The sequence below is a fragment of the Monodon monoceros genome, unplaced genomic scaffold (genome assembly GCF_005190385.1).
Source record: "Monodon monoceros isolate NGI ecotype Baffin Bay Population unplaced genomic scaffold, NGI_Narwhal_1 Super_Scaffold_21, whole genome shotgun sequence".
Lineage (NCBI taxonomy): Eukaryota > Metazoa > Chordata > Mammalia > Artiodactyla > Monodontidae > Monodon > Monodon monoceros.
Genome location: NW_021703778.1, coordinates 161,393,035 through 161,414,609, shown reverse-complemented (window position 1 = coordinate 161,414,609; position 21,575 = coordinate 161,393,035). Strand labels below are relative to the sequence as shown.

Sequence of the window (21,575 nt, the reverse complement as noted above, 5' to 3'; positions counted from 1 at the left end):
ATAAACCAAGAGGGTGGAAGGACATGTTTAAAGTGCTGAAAGAAAGGAGAAAAAAAAGCCTGGATATTTTCCTTTGATTCTATATCAAAGGAAAATATCCTTCAAGAGTGAAGATGATTCTGGAATTAGACAGTGGTGACGATGGCACAACCTTGTGAACATACTAAAAAACATTGAATTATATACTTTAAAAGGATGAATTTATGGTATGTTAATTATATCTCAATAAAAAATTTAGATAAAGGTAAAAGAATGACTCTTTAAGATAAAACTCAGAAAATTCATCACCCGTAATACAGAAATGTCAAAGGATATTCTTCAAGGTTGAAGAAAAGTGATACCAGATAGAGTTTTGGATCCTTGGAAAAGAAAGACCATCAGAAATGATAAGTATCTGGAGAAGTGCAAAAGTCTGTCTCTTTCTTCTTTATTTCTTTATAAAATGTATCATATAAGCAAAACTCATAACATTGTCTGTGACGTTTATAACATACGTAGAAGATGTTATAAATCCCATATAATGTATGATGGCTGTACTGGGAAGGATGATTGCAAGGTTTCTATATTTTATGTGAAATGGTACTTCTTTAACTGTAAGAGGACTGTGAATAGAGATGTATATTGTACTCCTTAGATCAACAACTACACAAATAATGCAGAAGTAGAGCTAAATTATGAGTGTGAAAATTGAAATTAAGTTCTTAAAAACATTCAAGTATTTTTTTCACAAGTCAGGAAAGTAGGAACATGGGACCAAACAACAGAAATGGTAGACCCAAATCCAACCATACCAATAATTATATTAGATTGTTAATAGGTTAAACTATTAATCTAGTAGTTTAGATGAAAATAAATGTTTATAATTAAACACTCTAGACAAAATCCTAGCAGGGTTTCTTGCATAGAAATTGAAAACCTAATTCTAAAATTTATAACAAAACACAAGACAATCTTGAAAAAGAAGATCAAGATGGGAGGATTTATATTACCTGATTTCAAGACTTATGATAACCAAGGCAGTGAGCTGCTGGCATGAGGCTACACATAGACCATTGGTACAGAAAAGAGAGTTCTGAAATAAACCCATACTTATATGGTCAATTGATTTTTGACAAATGAGCCAGCATAAATCAATGGTAAAAAAAATAGAGGGTTTCTTTCTTTCTTTCTTTTTTTTTTGTTAAATGGTATTTGAACAACTATATACCTGTATGAGAAAAAAAAGAACCTTGATCCTTGCCTCACATTATACAAGAAAGTTAACTCAAATTGGATCATAGACTTAAATGTAAGAACTAAAACTACTAAATTTCTAGAAGAACATTTTTGCAAATATCTTTGTGACATTGGGTAGCCAATGATTTCTTAGAATCCAAAAAGCATAGACTGTAAAAATAAATAAATGGACTTCATCAAAATTTTTAAAATTTGCTTTTAAAAAGACAAAATTAAGAAAATAAAAAGCCAAGCTATAGAATGGAGAATACATTTGCAAAACATATGTCTGCCAGAATACTTTCATTTAAAATATGTGAAGAACTCTTAAAACTCAGCAGTTAAGACACAAACAACGCTATAAAAAAATGGACAAAAGATTTGAACAGACAATTCCCACACACACAAAAATACAAATGACTAATAGACCCATGAAAAGATGTTCAACATGTCATCAAGAAAATGCAAATTAAAAGCACATTGAGAATGTAGAAAATTTGAAAGAATCAACAACAACAACAAAAACCCCTCCTGAAACTAATAAGAGATTACAGCTTTATTACAGTTTTAAGACACAAGATTGATAACCAAAAGTCAATCACTTCCCTACCTACCAGCAATGAACAAGTGGAATTTGAAATTAAAAACACAGTGCCATTTAAATTTGCACACCCCCCCCAAATGAAATACTTAGGTATAAATCTAACAAAATATGTACAAGATCTATATGAGGAAACTACAAAACTCTGTTGAAGGATACTAAAGAAGAACTAAATAAACGGAGAGATATTCCATGTTCATGGATAGAAAGACTCAATGTTGTTGAGATGTCAGTTCTTCCCAACTCGGTCTACAGATTTGATCTACAGATTCAATGCAGTCCCAATCAAATCCAAGTACATTATTTTGTGAGGATCAATAAACTGATTCTAAAGTTTACATGGTTAGGCAGAAGACCCAGAATAGCCAACACAATATTAAAGGAGAAGAACCGTCAGGAGACTGACACTACCCACTACTTTAAGACTTACTATCAAGCTATAGTAATTAAGAAAGTGTGTTATTGAGGACAGAATAGACAGGAACAGGCTGGAGAGCCCAGAAATAGACCTATATAAATATAGTCAAGTGATTTTTGACAAAGAATATAGTGGGACAAAGTCTTTTCAACAAATGATGCTGGAACAACTGGACATCTACATGCAAAATATTGAATCTAGGCACAGACCTTACATCCTTCACAAAAATTAACTCAAAGTATATTACAGACCTAAATAAAACATAAAACTATAAGTCCTAGAAGATAACATAGAGAAAGCCTAGATGACCTTGGGTATGGTGATGACTTTTTAGGTACACCACCAAAGGCATGATCCATGAAAGAAAGAATTGATAAGCTGGACTTTATCAAAATTACTAAAATTCAAAAATTCTGCTCTGCAAAAGACAATGTCAAGAGACTGAGAAGACAAGTCACATACTGGAAGAAAATATTTACAAAAGACATTATCTGATAAGTGACTTGTCCAGAATATACAAAGACCTCTTAAAACTCAACAATAAGAAAATAAACAACTTGATTGAAAAAACTGGGCCAATAACTTTGGCAGACACCTCACCAACAAAAAATACACAGATGGCAAATGAGCATATGAAAAGATATTCCACGTCATATGTTACCAAGGAAATGCCAATTAAAACAACAGTGGGATACCATTACACAGCTATTAGAATGGCCAAAATTCAGAACACTGATAAAACCAAATGTTAGTGAGGATGTAGAGCAACTGGAACTCTCATTTACTGTTGGTGTAAACGCAGAGTTGATATAGCCACTTTGGAAGACGGTTTGGTAGTTACTTATAAAACTAAATCTACTCTTACAATATGACTCAGCAGTTGTGCTCTTTCATATTTACCCAAAGGAGTTGAAGACTCGTGTCCACACAAAAACCTGCACAGAGGATTTTTAGGGCAGTAACTACTCTGAATGATATAAATACTACAATGGTGGATTCATTTGTCCAAACCCATAGAGTGTACAACACCAAGAGTGAACCCTAATGTAAGCTATGAACTTTGGGTAAAAAACCCTATTGCATCTGCTTGGGCCCCAACTGAGGTTAAGACAAGACAGAGTAAAGCAAAGGAGTACATTTTGTCAAGCTTGATCTTTGGTCCCTTACCCCAGAGTGAATCATTGACCTGGTGAGCTGCACTGGGCCACAGGGGCCCTTTGCCCTAAGCAGATACTACTCTCTAAGCTTGTTCACTGGAATCTAACCATTCTTAATCAAGGAAAGGCCAGGAAAGATAAATTCTCGGAGTAACTCGAGGTGGATAAAGTGTGTTTTTATAAGCCTAGGGCTAAACTCTTTTCAAGCCCAGAATTCCTAGGACCTGGGGCTTAAGGTATGAGGGAAGGAAGACCCTCTCCCAAGCTCTACCTTAACTCACCAGCCACCTGGTAACAATCTTGATAGAAAAGCAATACAAAGAGTAAATAAACTCGTCCACAGCTAAGGCCAAGAGAGGAGATTCCAAAGAGTACATACCTTGAAGAAAGCAGAGCTAACCTCCTCCTCCTGGGGAAACATTTACCACTGTGACGACTCCTTCCCCGAATACCGAAGGCATCAGTGCTGTTCATCTTGAGCTCTGTCAATTCCTTCTCCCCAGGATTGGAGGTTGGGGAAGCCTTGAGCTCCCTTTGCAGACAAAGTGTTAATTTATGTCAGAAACCAAATAATAGAGCTAGTACATTATGAACAAAAGCAGGCCTTCACAGATTATATGAACAATCTTTGTGAATGATCAGGCTTTCCGGGATGGTACGCTTTGTAGAACCAAGTGTAATTAATCTGTGGCCTCTTTTAATTTCCTATGAGAATAATTCTGTGGTTAGTGTAGAAAGGCTGAAGTGTCTGTGTATCAAAAGATAGTTCCTTGTCTTCCTAGTCTAGCTGCAAATATAGATACGGGAGAAATAGTATTTGGACAATGCTTTTGGAAAGCTGGGCCTATACACATCTCACAGTAGATAAAAGATGGCTCCTAACAGCGAGAAACAGGATTGATAATTTGTAACATTTGACTCTTCAATAATGTCCTAAACTGCAAAAATCTTGCACAGTAAAAGAACAGCATTTAACATTCAATTAGAGCCAAATCATTATTTCAAAAGTGATGGTTTCCTGTGAGCTTCACTTTTACTATAGCCTGCTTGACATACTACAGGAGGATATGCTGTTGTGTGTTTACTTTAAGATACTACCTATGTTTTTGGTATTCGTTTTAGATTTGTATTGAAGCCAGTGTGAGCTTGAGGCAGGGCCATGTACACTGATTTGTTCCCACTATGAAATTATGCATGAATAGTCAAACTCTTAGGAACTGAAAATAGAATGGTGGTTCCCAGGATCTTGGAAGAGAGGGAAAAGAGGAATGGTTCAATGGAGTTTATTTTGCAAGGTGAAAAAATTCTAGAGATCTGTTGTAAACAATGTACCTATAGTTAACACTACTGTATTGATGCTTAAAAATGGTTAATATGGGGCTTCCCTGGTGGCGCAGTGGTTGAGAGTCCGCCTGCCGATGCAGGGGACACAGGTTCGTGCCCCGGTCCGGGAAGATCCCACATGCCGCGGAGCGGCTGGGCCCGTGAGCCATGGCCGCTGAGCCTGCGCGTCTGGAGCCTGTGCTCCGCAACGGGAGAGGCCACAATAGTGAGAGGCCCGCGTAACGCAAAAAAAAAAAAAAAAAAAAAAATGGTTAATATGGTAAATTTTGTGTTATGTGTTTTTAACCACAATTAAAAATATTTTTTAAAGTTATGTTTAGTTAAATCAGAAAGACACTGAAATTACTTATCCCCCTGAAACTTTTAATTTTAGAAGTTCTTAGTTGGGTCTAATTTTCATAAAATTGTAGTCCCAAAGCATTAATTTATTTACAAACACTAATAATATTATTGGAACACAGCAAACACTGTGTGAATTAAGCTCATACAATCCTCATCACAACCCAATGAGGTAGGTATTATTTTATTATGTGTCATTTTATTATGAACATTTTCAAATGTAATACAGAGAATTTGAAAGAGTTGTATGCTGAATATCCTTACACTCACTATCCAGATTCTGCAGTTAACATTTTGTTGTATTTTCTTTATCACATATCTGTCCATATCTATATGTGTCCATCAATCCATCCTTTTATTTGGTTGGCCAAAAAATGCCTTCAGTTTTTAAGCAAAAATAAAAGACACATTTTTCATTTTCGCCAAGAACTTTATTGAACAACATATTCACCCTCTTGTTCCACTACCTTCTGCCATTTTTCAGGCAACTTCATAATTCCATCTTCCCAAAACTTTTTATCTTTTTGAGCAAGGAACTGTTCCAGATGCTTTTTACAGTCTTCCAGGGAATTGAAATTTTTCCCATTAAGAGAATTTTGTAAAGACCAAAATAAATGGAAATCCGAAGGTGCAATGTCTGGTGAATACTGTGGATGAATCAGAACCTCCCAGCCAAGCTGTAACAGTTTTTGCCTGGTCATCAAAGAAACACGTGGTCTTGTATTATCCTGATGGCAGATTATGCATTTTCTGTTGACTAATTCTGGACGCTTTTTGTCGAGTGCCACTTTCAGTTGGTCTAATTGGGAGCAGTACTTGTTGGAATTAATCCTTTGGTTTTCTGAAAGGAGCTCATAATAGAGGACTCCCTTCCACTCCCACCATATACACAACATCACCTTCTTTGGATGAAGACCGGCCTTTGGTGTGGTTTGTGGTGGTTCATTTCACTTGCCCCACGATCTCTTCCGTTCCACATTATTATACAGTATCCACTTTTCATTGCCCATCACAATTGTTTTAAAAACGGAACGTTTTCATTACATTTAAGTAGAGAATCACATGCGGAAATACGGTCAAGAAGGTTTTTTTCACTTAACTTATGTGGAACCCAAACATCAAAGCGATGAATATAAAACCAAGCTGGTGCAAATGATTTTCAGCACTCAATTTGGATATTTTGAGTGTGTTGGCTGTCTCCCACATGCTATAATGTTGACTGTTCTCAGTCAATGTCTCAATTTGATCCTTACCAATTTCAACTGGTCTACCCAACCGTGGAGCATCATCCAATGAGAAATCTCCAGCACGAAACTTCACAAACAACTTTTGACACTTTTGACCATTCACAGCACCTTTTCCATACACTGCACAAATCTTTTTTTTGTGTTTCAGTTGCGTTTTTACCTTTCTTGAAATAATAAAGCATAATATGCTGAAAATGTTGCTTTTTTCTTCCATCTTCAATATTAAAATGGCTACACAAAAATTCACCAATTTTAATGTCTTTTTTTAAATGCATGCTGATATGACAGCTGTCACATACAATCTAACAAAGCTGTTTTGAATGAAGTTAAAGACAACTAAGTGCTACTAGAGCCATCTTGCGGAAAAAAACGAACAAACCTCTCGGCCAACCCAATAAAAATACATTTCAAAGTAAATTGTAGACACCAATATGCTTTGAGGGTAGGAATTTTTATTATCCCCATTTTACACTACGGGGATATGAAACACAGAGAAATTAAGTAATTTGTTCAAGGTCACAGAGCTTTTAAGTGGTAGAACTAGGATTTGGACCAAGCCTTTCTTAATCATGTCTTTCTTATCACAGAATGCTGGTTCACACAATATGAATAGGTTATTACCATAAAAAGTAATTTGTGGTCCAATAAATTTGTCAAATATAAGTATCACAATCTGGAAGATCCACATGCATATTTTTATGGTGCAGGATCTGTGAGGTTCAGTGTTAAAGAAACTTGTTAAACCTTGTTTAAGCTATTTCCAAATTTATTCAACCAGAGCACTCTTTCCCCACCTTCCCCCCAAACATAACGCCTATTAACATTTCATAGGATAGGATCAGAATTCATTGGAGTATGCTCTGGAAGATGCTCATTTATAAGGTATCCTAATTTTGTTTATTTACTACAGAATATGTCTTTGAAGAGTTTATATTTTTAAACATAGTCCTAGAATTTTAGAGCTGGCAGAGATCTTAGAATTCACTGAGACCAGTGCTTTCACCCCAGAGATGAGGGAACTGAGATGCAGGGTGGTCAGGTAATCAGTTCAGGCTGCATCATGTTCAAGTGCTTGGTGACAGAAATGGGAGTGGAGTCCAGCCTAGAGCCTGGGAATGGCATTTATAATCAGTAAATATTTGTTTGAATAAATGAATGCATCTTCTAAATCTGTCCAATTTTCTCTCTACTACATATCTATCTACATGTTAGAATTTGTGTTCATTTTCAGATTATCTGGTCAGTAGAGAGTCTTTATTTATTTATTTATTTATTTATTTACTTATTTATTTGCGGTACGCGGGCCTCTCACTGTTATGGCCTCAGCCGCTCTGTGGCATGTGGGATCTTCCCGGACCGGGGCACGAACCCATGTCCCCTGCATCGGCAGGCGGACTCTCAACCACTGTGCCACCAGGGAAGCCCCGAGAGCCTTTATTTTTAAAGACTTTTGACTTTTAGACTTTTAGAGAGTCTTTATTTTAATAAAGTAGAGCACTTTATTTTTATGTTAAGCTTTGATACAAATGTTATATAGTTACTAAATTCTAAAAAAAGTTTTATTGTGGGACTTCCCTGGTGGCCCAGTGGGTAAGACTCTGCGCTGCCACTGCAGGGGGCTCGGGTTCCATCCCTGGTCAGGGAACGAGATCCCGCATGCATGCCGCAACTAAGAGTTCGCATGCTGCAACTAAGAAGTCTGCATGCCACAACTAAGAGTCCACATGCCGCAATGAAGGTCCCATGTGCTGCAACTAAGACCCGGTGCAGCCCCCCCAAAAAAAGTTTTTTTAAAAAACCCCACAAAAACAAATCAGTAATTAAAAAAAATTTTTAAATAAACGTTTTATCATAATATGTAACATACAGAAAATTACACAGAACGTAGCTGTACATTTTAACGAATAATTATAAAGTGAATCCTGGTTTAACCACCCAACTCAAGAAATAAAACACTGCTGGTACCTCAGAAGCCCCTGTGGGCCCCCTCCTATTGCTGATCCCCTTAATTATTTATTTTTTCTCTTTCTTTTTTAGCTAATTTAACAGGACATGCAGAGAAGGTGGGGATTGAAAATTTCGAGCTCCTAAAGGTCCTAGGAACTGGAGGTAAGTCTTAATTCTTTTTTTTTTTTAAGGAAAAAAAAGTACTTGATATCCTCATGACAAAGGATTGATATCCCCAATACAGAAATCAGTTAATCTTTAAAAAGCATAAGGAATCCAATAGGAGAACTAAGAATGTGAACAAAGCATTCATAGAAGAAATACAAAAGGCAAAATTTAAAGGAATTGGTAAAGAAATACAAAAGGCAAAATTTAAAGGAATTGGTAAGGATCAAGAAAAACCAATCTCTCTTACCCTGCTGTTGGGAATGTAAATTAATTCAGTTTTTACACAGGACACAATATTTTTAAAAAACCACTAACATTTATGGAGAGCTTGTTACTTGCCAAGTACTCTGTGAAGTGCTTTATACTGATTGATTCAGTCAGTCCTCACTCAACTTTATTGATAGTCCATGCTCATCATTTTTAATAATGAAAAATTCAAGACTCTTTGGAAACCTAATGGCATGAATTTGGTTAAATGAACATGCATCTATATGTTCTGTTATCTGTACAATAGGATTGAGATGATCTGTATTTACTAACATTTTTAAAAGATCTCCATAATGTAATAAATTTGAGAAAAGACTATAGAAGAGAATGTACAATATACCATTTCCATAGTATAAAAATTGTGTGAATAAATGTCTACATGTAAATATATAGAAAAATCTCTGATCTGTGCATCAAAATGATAACAGTGTGGCTGTCCCTGGGTGGTGAGATGTTAGATGATCTTGATATTCTGCTTTATACTTCCTTGTGCCTTCTCAATTTTTGCTATCACTGTTCTCGCTGCTCTGAAGTCAGGAACTCATGGGCATATGACTTGTGCAGGTGCAGAGATCCCTGCACTAGAAGAGCCTCATGTTTGGTTTAATGCTCTGCTTTCACTGTTCTGAAATTCTAAATAATTCATGAACAAGGCACCCCACATTTTCATTTTGCACTGAGCCTGCCAATTATGTGGCTGGTCTTGTCAGCATATAAATTTGTCTAATCAGAATACCAGAAAGAGCCAGTAGAGTGGGGAGAAGTCCTATCCAAAGAGATAATAGCTGAGAATTTTCTAGGATTGATTAAGCATATAAATTTGCAGATCTAGGAGACAGAAAATCCCAAGCAGACAAGTATAAAGAAATTATTACCTAGATACATCAGAGAAACTGATGAACATCAGAGACAGAGAAATACCCTAAAAGCAACCAGAGAGAAAAGGCATATTTATAGAGGAATAATGAGTAGATTAACAAATGATTTTTCAACAGCAAGCATGAATGCCATAGGAGAGTGGAAGAATATCTACAAAATGCCCAGAAAAAATAACTGTCAATTTAGAATTGCAAACCCAGCAAAACTGTTTTCCAAAAGTGAGGGCAAAATAGACATTTTCAGACACACAAAAGCTAGTGTGTTTTCCACCAGTACATCCTCACTAAAAGAATTTCTAAAGGATATAATTTCAGGGAGAAGGAAAGTGATCTCAGGAGAGATTCTAGGATGAAAAAAGTGTTGGTGAATAAAGAAGATCTAAACAATATTGACTGTGTAAAACCATAGTCGAAATGTCTAATTTGTGGGGTTAAAAAAAGAAAATTGAAATATTGGACAAAAATAGCACATAATTTGGGCGTTGATAGGAATTTAGTGGTCTGAGGTAGTGTTCCTCAAATTTTAACATGCACGTGAATCTTGAAATGTGTAAAAGACCAAATTGATTGAAAAAAGAATAGAAAACCTGAATAGTCCTGTAATTCTTTTTTTAATTAATTAATTTTTTTTTGGCTGTGTTGGGTCTTCGTTGCTGCGTGCTGCCTTTTCTCTGGTTGTGGCGAGCCGGGGTTACCCTTCATTGCGCTGTGTGGGCTTCTCATTGCAGTGGCTTCTCTTGTTGTGGAGCATGGACTCTAGGCACGCGGGCTTCAGTAGTTGCAGCACATGGGCTCAGTACTTGTGGCTCGTGGGCTCAGTAGTTGTGGCTCGCGGGCTCTTGAGCGCAGGCTCAGTAGTTGTGGCGCACGGGCTTAGTTGCTCCACGGCATGTGGGATCTTCCTGGACTAGGGCTCAAACCCGTGTCCCCTGCACTGGCAGGCAGATTCTTAACCATTGTGCCACCAGGGAAGCCCAGTCCTGTAATACTTAAAGAAATTGGTCAGTAAGTAAAAATCTTCCTGCTAGGAAAACACTTGGTACAGTTTCAAAAATGAGTTTTGCCAAACATTCAAGGCATAGATAATTCTAATCTTCCACAAATTCTTTCAGAGGACAGAAAAAGTGGAATTATTTCTTCCAACTCATTGTACAAGGCTAGTATAACCTTGATTCCAAAAACACACAGAGTATGAGGAAGAAAAATTACAGGTCAGTAAACATTTTAAATTTAATATCAGATTTATAAGACAAACCTTGTATGTGTTTTCTTTCAACATATATAACACTTTGTCTCATTATTTACCTCAACTTTTTGAGTGGCTCTATCATAGGCAGATCTTTAAGATAATTCTGCAAAGGTGAGAAAAGAGCTTACCAGTAATGCTTTACTTGCATTTTCATTTCATGCTTCTTCCTGTAACTGGTTCGTTAGCCGTGGATATTGCTTTTCCTTTTCGTCAGCTGACAGTTTCTTGCTCTTATGAGAAGATGGAATAACTAAGAAGTGTCATTGTAGGTGTTTCTGTATTTAAAATCACAGTTTTGATGACTAAATGGAGTAGGTGGAAACTTTTATTATGAATATAATAAAATCTCAATTTTTATTCAAAAATTTCAGTTTCATTACCTTTTTAAGCTAATTTTTTCCAGAACTACTTAGGATAATAGAAAAGCCTCATCAGATGTCTTTATGTGTCATGTCAGGCTTTCTTTGGAAGTGAAACTGAGAACTCTTCTGATGATTTAAGTTTTATGTATTTTGAACCAGAAAAAATGCTATTCATCCAATATCTTGAAGACTTTGTAGAATATTGGAAAATGAAAGATTTACTTTTTGATCTCATACTTAAATACATGTAATATTCATGAAAAAATCTCTCTTTTACTCAGAGTATTGATTTATATCTTTTCAGCTATCTTGTTTCTTTTGATCTGTGCTAATCTTGTTAATTAGTTTCCTGAGCTAGAAACTTGGAAATAATTTTTGATCCTTCGCTATTTTGACTTTTTTTCTTGTTTCTCACAAAATCCTATAATTTTTCTTTCAAAATGACCCTTGGATTTACCTTTTCTGTTCTTAGTGCCATGGCTCATATTACCTTATACATGGATTGTTGTTAAGGTTTTCAAAATTGGTCTTTCTGCAAGCTCTCTCTTCCATTTTATGCATTTTATACATATTCTGTTATAAATAATATGCAGCCTCATTAAAATTCAACATTATCATGCTATTCTCCTGTTTCAGAACTTATAGTGCTTTCTTCCTAGTTATTATTCAAGTCCAAATTCTTGCCTTACTTTCAGGCTTAGCTCTGTATTTTTTCTCCAGTTACCCCAATATTCCACCTACTTACTAGTCTGGTTGATTTTCTTTTACTCCCCTATAATAATGTGTACTTTCCCATCCTCTGAGGCCCTGCCTTATCTTGTTCCCCTACCTTAGTTCTCCTCTTTTCCACCTATCCGAATCGTTCTGAATTGCTTCATTCTCTGAACTGTGGCACTGAAAGTCCTTGGTAGAGAAATGGCAGTGAGTGGTTCTCTGAATCTTCCTTCACATCTGCTATATTTTTCCTCTAGATTGCGAACTCTTAAGATCATCCTTATATATGTTTCCAACCCTATTTCCCTCCTCCCTCCCCATAGCCCATAACAGTATGAAGTATAATAATAGTCTAACAAGTATATAATTCATGCTTTTGTCTCTAGTGTTGTTCTTGAGGTTGATACTCCCAAATTCAGGAAGTATCTTTGGTTCATCTTTTAGAATTATTTTGTTTCATGATGAAATTTTGTTGCTTGTGGGAGTAATGATTCTTTCTAATTTCTCTCCTTTTCTGCTGCCTTCCTTTTAATGATTTTGCTTTCTTTGAGACATCTGTCTAAGTAGAGAAGAAAGTCTTTAAATGTACCCATTGTGTGCATTACTCGTAATTCTGATGCTTAATGAAGTGGAACATGTATTCTCTTTGAATTTTCTTTATTCATCATACTAGATCTGTACTTCAGAGATTTTTTGTCATTATGGCAAAAAAGATAAATTTTGTCCTGTAACTGTAAAGGGTGCAGCTGAGTTGATTTTTCTCTTCTAATTTTGGTGCATTCATAGTTGTGAAGTACTTGGATATCAAGGATGACTTAAAAGACTCAGGTTTGAATCTTGACATTATCATTGCCTACTGGTGTTCCTTGGGTAAATCACATGAACTCTGTGAGCCTAAGTGCCTATTGGCCTAAGTTAATAGTACCTATCTCACAATGTTGTGATAATATCAATGAGATAATCAATATGAATTGCCAATTGCTAAACAACCATCATTTGCGGTTATTTATTCAACAGGGAACTCCACTTTAAAGCTGCACCCTAAATTAGAAAAACAAAATTATTTAGGACTTATTAAGGATAGATCATTAGTTCTTTCTTTTCTTTTTTTTTTTTTTTTTTTTTTTTTTTTTGGTGTACGGGGGCCTCTCCTTTTTTTGCCCTCCCCCTTTGGGGGGCCCGGGCCCGGGGGGCGGGCTCAGCGGCGATGGCTCGCGGGCCCAGCCGCTCCGCGGCATGTGGGATCTTCCTGGACCGGGGCATGAACCCACGTCCCCTGCATCGGCAGGCGGACTCTCAACCACTGCGCCACCAGGGAAGCCCTATTAGTTCTTTCATGTAGTCACTTTGTTAGCATATCTGGGAGAAATTTCAACTAAAGTTATATTTCTAATAATAAAAATCTAACAAATATTTCATAAGTGATGTTAGTTGAAATTTTATTAGCATTTCTAAAAAGTGGATTTGTATATTACCTTCAAAATAACATGTCAAATGAAGACTGTTTCTTTCTTTGTTTTCTTCTCTTAACTACTCAAACATTTTAGGTTCTGAACAACCTTTTGTATGTTAGGTTAACAGTCTTATGCTAAAATATGCATAAAATGAGTAATAAAACATTTAGATTCCCTGACATATGGTAAATGCGATATAAATTTTACCTATTTATATATCTGAAAGGGAAAGAAGGCCACCTTATAAAAGAGCTAGTATAATGCATTACCAATGTCTCGGATTAGCTTGATACATAAGTGATAGTCATTTCTTAACAAATATTTTATTGTAAAGCCTAAAATATGTCCAGCAATAAATAGGGACATGCAACTACCAAAAGATCTTCCGGGTTTCAGGCTGTTCCTTCCTAATCTGTTCTCCATACTACAACCAGAGTGATCTTTCTTAAGTATAAGTTTGATCATGTCACTTCTCTATTTAAAACCTTTCACTTCATTCCCATTGCTCTTGGGATTCATTCATTCACATGTTTTATTAAGAGGCAAGTACTGTTTGGGTGCTGAGGAAAGAGTGGTGAGCATTTAACAAAAGGATATATTACGTACAAACTTGAAAATTGAATAATATGGCCTTCATTTAATGTTTATTTCTGGGTTTATGAAATCTTCAAATGAGTGCTGGCAGAGTAGAGAGATTCAAAAGCCCTTGCCTCCCATAATGTCTATTGAGCAGCAACCATTTGTGTTTTCCTCAGTCCCTGGTGCCCTCGTAAGAAGGTTACTTTTTCTTTATCCTGTGGATTTTTATTTTTTGTTCTTATTTTTGGCTGGGGATCGGGAGGTGGTCATGTAATCAGCAGGAGATGCTGCAAGCTGTTCTGTAGAAACACTATCAAGTAGGAGAGATTATTATTGGGTTGTTTACCCCAGCCTAAGTGCCATCCTTGAAATGGTAACTCTGATAGGTCTTTGCTCCTTGGTCCCAGACTCTGTGAAAATCATCCCCAACAAGACAGCCTTTTAGAATATATACGTATGTATTTTTTTACCGCAGACTTTTCAGAAACGTATCTTATTTGTTAAATAAGACACGTTTCTTTTTCTGGGTAATTTGTCACTAGATGGTGCTAGGAATTGCACTAGGCAACTTAAAGACACAGCTACTTTTTGGCCATATGATCAAAGGGAAAAAAACTTTGGTTGAGGCATATAAAGACTGTTTTAAACAGTATTATGACTTAGTCATCGTTTGTCATTTAATTCGCTTAGGTGTTTGGAAAGTACCCCTATTAAAATAGTACTTTTAAAAGCCTGTATTCATTAAACTGTCAAAATTGTCATTCAAAAAAGTTTATAATTTTGCATCTGTGTGTACCCACTATACCTTCTGCTTCAGTGTTTAAGGAAATCTTAGAGGTCAAATGTTTGTGATGTTTTATACCACAATCAAAAGATGATTCCATTTGAACATGTTGGTTGACACTGTCTCCCTAGTATAAGTACAATTTGACTTATTCCTGATGCTGTTGTAGGTCACATTTGCTAGAAGCAGAGCCTGGGACAAGGATTTGGGCGCACTTGATTTATTGCAGGAATGCTCTCAGGAGAGAGTGAGGGGAGTAGCAAGGACAGAGGAAGAGCCTGAGCAGCATGTGGTCTAAGCTGCGGTTTTCGGTTCAGCCTGAACCCTGGGAAGTTTTGGAGCAAGAGTGAGGAGGCAAGCCTTTTGTACTCAAATAGCTTGTTTGTTGAGATATAAACAGAATGATTATGAATGTGCTTCTTGGTCCTTATTTCCTTGTTTTCCTGTATTTTCCTTTTAGTAAGGTCCTCTGGTAATCACATTCCATGGGTAGTCAATTCAAGTCTAGACCTCACAGCGGGACATGGTTTCTTTTGTGGCTTTTTCTTTTTACCTGATGGACCAGAATCTCTGGTTTTCAAGTCATCTGGGACCAGGGATAAGAAATGCCATATGGATTACGTGGGTCATCCATGTGGAGATAGTCAGGAGTCGGCAGCGGCCACATACACACATGCAGTTATTAGCTGGACTAATGCATGTACTGTCTTAGTGCTTTCTCTGAAATTAAAAAGTGCTGATCTAGAAGATATTATACAATTAGTCTTTAATTATTCAAGCTAATACAGTATGCATAAATGGAATCCATAGATAATCATTCCTGTAACTATTTTTTATTTTCAACCTTCTCACATATTAAGTCCTTTTTTTAGACGCTAACACCATCCGTGAGAAAAGGCACGGGTTTCGTGGTCCTAATTTCAGCTGTGCAACGGTTTTTGACCATTCAAAGTAATTAAGAAAATGAGTCAAATGGCCCTGGTTAGTTTAAAAACTTAAACTGGATTACATCTAGAATCCTGGCACTTTTATTAAGTCTCTTCCAGATCCTCGGTGTTATATATCTTCTAGAGAGGATATAACTGTTTATACCTAAAACAAATGGCCTACCTCAGTCTCTTTCATAAAAATTACCGCCTATGATTTCATGTGCTTTTACTGTGTCTCTTGTTTGCCTTTAGCATCTGTGTATTTAATCAAGCATGTTTTGGGTTCACAGCTTTTCCTTGAATGTTAGAAGAATAGTCTGTTTTAATCAGTCTACCTTTCTTAATCTTAGACATTTTGTTTTTATGATGTTACAAATCTTGGCAACAGGGGCTAACTTTAAAAATGGTTGTATTAAATGGCTCAAATTCTGTTTTTATTTTACTTTATTTATTTATTAAAAATTTTTAAAACATCTTTCTTGGAGTATAATTGCTTTACAATGTTGTGTTAGTTGCTGCTGTGTAGCAAAGTGAATCAGCTATATGTATACATATATCTCCATATCTCCTCCCTCTTGCATCTCCCTCCCACCCTCCCTATCCCACCCCTCTAGGTGGACACAAAGCACCGAGCTGATCTCCCTGTGCTATGCGGCTGCTTCCCACTAGCTATCTAGTTTACATTTGGTATTGTATATATGTCCATGACACTCTCTCACTTTTTATTTTAAAATTATGTTGAAACACTTAGTTTTATAGTTATGTGGGGTTTTTTTTAGTATTTGGAATTTAGTGTGTAATTAAGATATCTATTCTATAAAAGAATTTAGGAATCAGTGCTTCTGTTTGATAAATATGTAAAATCAAGTGCATTTTACTTTCAACGTTTAAAATCTGCCAACTTTCAAAAAGAGATTTAAGGGCGTTTCCAAAGATAGAAAAAAAAATAAGGAATCGAAAAAGAGAAAACAAAAACAGATGAAAACAGAGCAAAAGCAAAGATAATAGGAAAGTGAAATAGATGTTATAGACATCTGGGCTGACATAGTCACTGCAATTGAGTCCTGAATTTAACCCTGAGTTTACTAGGAGATAGGTATAAAGGGAAAGTTCTTTGGCCTACATAATTTGTATATTTTTTTTAAAAGGAAAGGCATATAAATTCATCTAGAGCAGTAGCTTCAAACTTTTTTGACTATTACCCATAGGACAAAATAGGTACATTTTTGTATTGCTTTTCAGTATGTGTATTTATGTATGTGTATAGACGTGCAGTCGCATACACACACTTATTTCCACTAACATTTCTGTAGTGTTTGTTATCTGCCAGGCCCTCCTCTGGATCCTTATATTAATTTATTTAATCCCCAAACTGTATGATGTTAAGAACTATTACTGTCCCTAATGAGGAAATTGAGACACAGTTGTGTTTACTGTTTTGCCCAGGGTTACAGTACAGTTACTAAATAGCATATCTAGGGTTCAAAGTCAGGCACCAGAGTCTATGTTCTTAGCCATTGTTCTGTACTGCCCTCTTTTTTTCCTCTCTCATGTGCTTAGACTTGTTTACATTCACATATACCTACACGTGTGTGTGTATAAAGGGGAGACAGAAGTTTCATGAAACACGTTTAGTATATTCAGTTCTTTTTTAGTATTTTAGTTTCAAAATGCTGGTTGGACCCACTAAATTGATATTATCATCCACTAATGGGTCACAGCCCACGGTTTGAAAAAAAACTGATCTAGAGAGACTTTTAACGAGTTATCAAATGGCTCCTTCATTGTGGTCAGTAAATAAGATCATGAGACTAGCATCTTTGATAAAGGATATGAAGATATTATTGAATAAAAACATAATTTTATTGTATATAGTCTCTTTAAAAAGTGGCACACAGAAGATTAAACCTCAATTCACTAAAGTGTGTGTCTGAGTAGAACTTATCTACTACTTTGGTCCAAGTGAGGTGATTTCTGTCCATCTATCTTAACACAGGGTAGATTTTAGAGAATTACTGGGATGGACAGTAATGTTTCTTTTCAGCTCTGAGGTCTAATTTATCAGATATTTCAGATGAGTCTTTACAAGTACCAAATTATGGTCAGTCAGGTTTCACCATTGAACCCCTTGAGTGTTTGCTTTTTGTGTACTGTTTGTGCTGTGGTAATACTGAAATGAAGCTGCTCTTCTGAGAACCCTTTCAGTGATGGTGGTTTTCCTGGGGCTTGACATATACTGCCCTAGCATTACTTACCATGTACGTTTGGCTGGCCTATTAACAAGGGTACCAGTTTCCAAGGGCAGGACAAGTGAAATGTGGAGTTCCAAGAGAGTATTTCTTGTTTGGTTCCATTTCTGACCCTGCTGACTTGGGGTGAATGAAGTTCTACAGGGAAAGATGGAGGGGAAGGCAGGTGGATTGATTGTCAGTGTTCATGTCACATGTGGAGAGGTAAAAATCTTTCCTCGAGTTAAATTATCTATGAGAGAGGGATGTGGCCAGGCACTGTAATTAGTTCTTAGGTAGTTGTGGCAGGTTACAAAGCAGTGGCCAGGTACAGATGTCACCATGTTAAGATATTTTCCTTTTCTACAGTGGTGGCAGCTAAGTTTCCTGAGCTCACTTTCACCAGGGAGTGTTGTCAGGAATCATATTTAATACCCAAATTAAAGGTGATTACTTCATGAAAGCCCATTGTTCCTTCTCCAAAGGGAAAGAGTGGGTGAGCTATATAGCTCTGTACTGCAGATTTGCACTGTTTCTTTTCCTAAAGACCCACCTTCAACTTTAGATCAGAATTGTCAACTGAGAAGAGGGTATTTGGCTATATGCTACAGAGCTCTTCCTTTGTTTGCTATCTTGTTTTTTTATGCATTCAACATTATTTGAGTTTCTACAGTGTGCCAGCTCTAGAATTTGCTAATGATACAAAGTGAGTAAAACTGGACATAGTCCCCGGTTTTGTGGAATTTACAGTCCTGTGGAAGCTACACAATGAGGCAATCACACAAATAAATGAAAACTCATGTTTCTGACAATTTCTATGACAGGGTGTTATGAGAGTATAAAATTAGAGGAACTGTGCTAGTCTGAGAAGGAAAGGCTGTATGTCTGAAGGAGTGAGAAAATGAGATGGTGAGAAGGTGGAGAGAGGTAGGTAGAAGCCAGATAATTTAGGTTATATTAAGGATTCTCTTTATCTTAAGAGTAATGGGAAATCAAGTATTTTGAGCGAGAAGGGTTATATTTTTATCAACAATTTAGATGACAACACAAAAGGTATGTTTACCAGATTGAGGATGAAAGCAAGCTGAGAGGCAGAGCTAGTGTGGTTGGTGGTCAGGTCACTCTTTAACAAGATTCTGATTTAACAAGTCAGACAGAGAAAGGGAAATATCGTATGATATTGCTTATATGCGGAATCTAAAAAGAAATGATACAGATGAACTTATTTACAAACCAGAAATAGACTCACAGACTTAGAAAACGGACTTATGGTTACCAGGGGAAGGGTTGGGGGAAGGGGGAGTTAGGGGGTTTGGGGTTAAGATGTACACACTGCTATACTTAAAATGGATAACCAACGAGGACCTACTGTGTAGCGCAGAGAACTCTGCTCAATATTATGTAACAACCTAAATGGGAAAAGAATTTGAAAAAGAATAGATACATGTATATGTATAACTGAATGACTTTGCTATACACCTGAAACTATTGTTAATCAACTCTACTCCAATATAAAAGAAAAAGTTAAAGAAAAAAGATTCCCTGATTCTGGAAGGGTGAGAAAGGGATGAATTCCAGAACCATTGAATATGATCCTTTAGTTAGTGGAGTCTCTCTCATGACATGACTGGTACTTGTGGCTAATCAGAAAAAGTTGGTTAAAGTGGAAGATCATTTTAAAAGGATATATAAACATGTACTTTGGACATACTACTTTTCACTTAAAATATATAAATATATATTCACTTTGCGTGTAGGCACAAGACTCTTTGAGAGTAAGTTCTTAAACAATGGTTTGTTTTGCATAAACCGCACTTGCAATGTATCATCTAAAATTAAGTTTCCAATGCCTTAAAGTGGACTGAGAACCAGACACATTTGAAGTGATCTGGATACAGAATCCTTTTACATTTTCACAATTTTTTCCCCTAGCCTTTTATAGTTGTTTCACCCACACCTAATTTTTCAGCAGTTCTTTTTTCTTAAGTGTCTTGCCTTTATGTAGTTCTTTCAAAGCTTTTAACCTCATTTTTCTCTTTTCTTTCACATTTACATTTCAGTGGCTTATGTAATATATAGTTAAATTATATAAGAATAACGTATACAACAGGCACACACAAGTAAGGCAACGAGTATCAGTGACTGGTGTGAAGCAGACAGCTGAACGGCATGGGGGCAGCAGTCAGTGCACGTGTGAACTGGTTGTAGGCATCAGTGTGCAGTGCAGTGTTTTACAACCGGAAGGGGAGTACCAGTTAGAGTTGGGAGTTGTCTAAGTGGAAGTCGCAAGAGAGTTTCTGCCATACTTTTTTTAAAGCAGTAGTTTGAGTACAGTAGTTTATGCTACAAGGTTGGATTGAACACAAAGTGTGGCATGGCTGGTTAAGCAGAGTGTACAATGTATAGAGTTGTAAGCAGCATTCATAAAAGTTTGAGTGACAGAAAACAGTGATCTCACAGTGGTGGAGCATTTGGATCCCAATGGGAGGAGCGTGTCCTGGATAAGCGCTCTACTGAAGGAATTAATCCAGAGGCCTTCTAGTTCTTAACCCTTTTCTCCAGAATAATGCATGTAAACATAGACAGATTTTCCTTGCTTTTAATTATATGGCATTGTAAATTGATTGCTTTTATAGACAGACTGTAAAAATATTTTTTAACAAATTGATCTCATCATTTTCATGCCAAGATAAAGGCTACTTCCTAAAAATTTTTTAATGAATTCAGACTTTACAAATAAAGTGAAAAAAGTCAGTTTAATTATGCTCAAAATAAGTTTAAGCAAGAAGGCTGCTTTCTGTTTAGCTTGAAAAAGTAGTTGATATCGTGCAGTGGCTTATGATGTGACAGCATGAATGTCATCTTGTTTTAAAACCATCAGTCCGTTTTAATTTTTCTGTTATGACAACATGTGCTTAAAAACCTGATTCATAATGATCATTGTGGCCAATGGAATAAGAGTCACACCTGTGGAAAAGCAAACTGAGACCTAGTCCAAGGGAACTAGACATTTCCCCTTGACACTGCGTTTAGTTCATTTTATATGATTTCCTTTATCATCAAACCATTGAGACCACTGGCAACATTGTGCTGTGTCAGGTAGACTAGGATTCTAAATCCACATTTCAGTTTAAACAGAAATGACCTTTGTAAGGTATCTGTAGTTTGCCCCCCAACCTATGGAATTCTTCCTCCAGCTTTGGAAAAGCTTACATGGTTGTCTGGATCCAGTCCTCTCTTTGAAACGGCTGCTATAACCTGCAGCTGTAAGAGCACACAGGTTATCGGTAACATCCAGAACAGTGTCTGTCGGGCCCTGAATTGAAAGATTTACCTCATTCATATGGTCGTAGGTGTCTGTCAAGTTAAGTCAGGAATAAATCCCTCTTGTCATTTATTTTTAGAGTTTACTTTCCCTCAATCTGTTAAGTAGAACTTCTACCTCAAGTCCCATCAAGCGCTGCTAGCCTTGTCCTCTGGGAAACCAGTGAACTCCACGCCCTCTTCTGCTCACATTTCTTGACAGAGTATCTTGGAAAGGCCCTGGCTCTGGAGAAATTGATAAGATCGGAGCAGTACACACAGCTTCTGTGAAGACTGCTGGGAGTGCGTCGGAAGTCGTTGCATGTTGATGCTGAAATTAGAGTTACGCTGAAGCCTGAAGCTTAGTCTCTTTACCTAAGCAGCAAATCCCA

At 36.6% G+C, this 21,575-nt stretch overlaps 1 protein-coding gene across 8 annotated transcripts in view; it reads left to right on the top strand.

The window, feature by feature from the left end:
• Positions 1–21,575, top strand: part of RPS6KA5 (ribosomal protein S6 kinase A5) — a 181,627-nt gene that overhangs the window by 53,178 nt on the left and 106,874 nt on the right. For 7 of the 8 annotated variants that reach the window (XM_029238474.1, XM_029238473.1, XM_029238477.1 and 4 more), the window contains one exon: positions 8,359–8,430. In XM_029238474.1, coding sequence (XP_029094307.1) covers positions 8,359–8,430 — 72 coding nt within the window. Of the gene's footprint in view, positions 1–8,358; positions 8,431–10,693; positions 10,793–21,575 lie in introns of all 8 variants that reach the window. The other variant, XM_029238476.1, reaches the window with a different exon arrangement.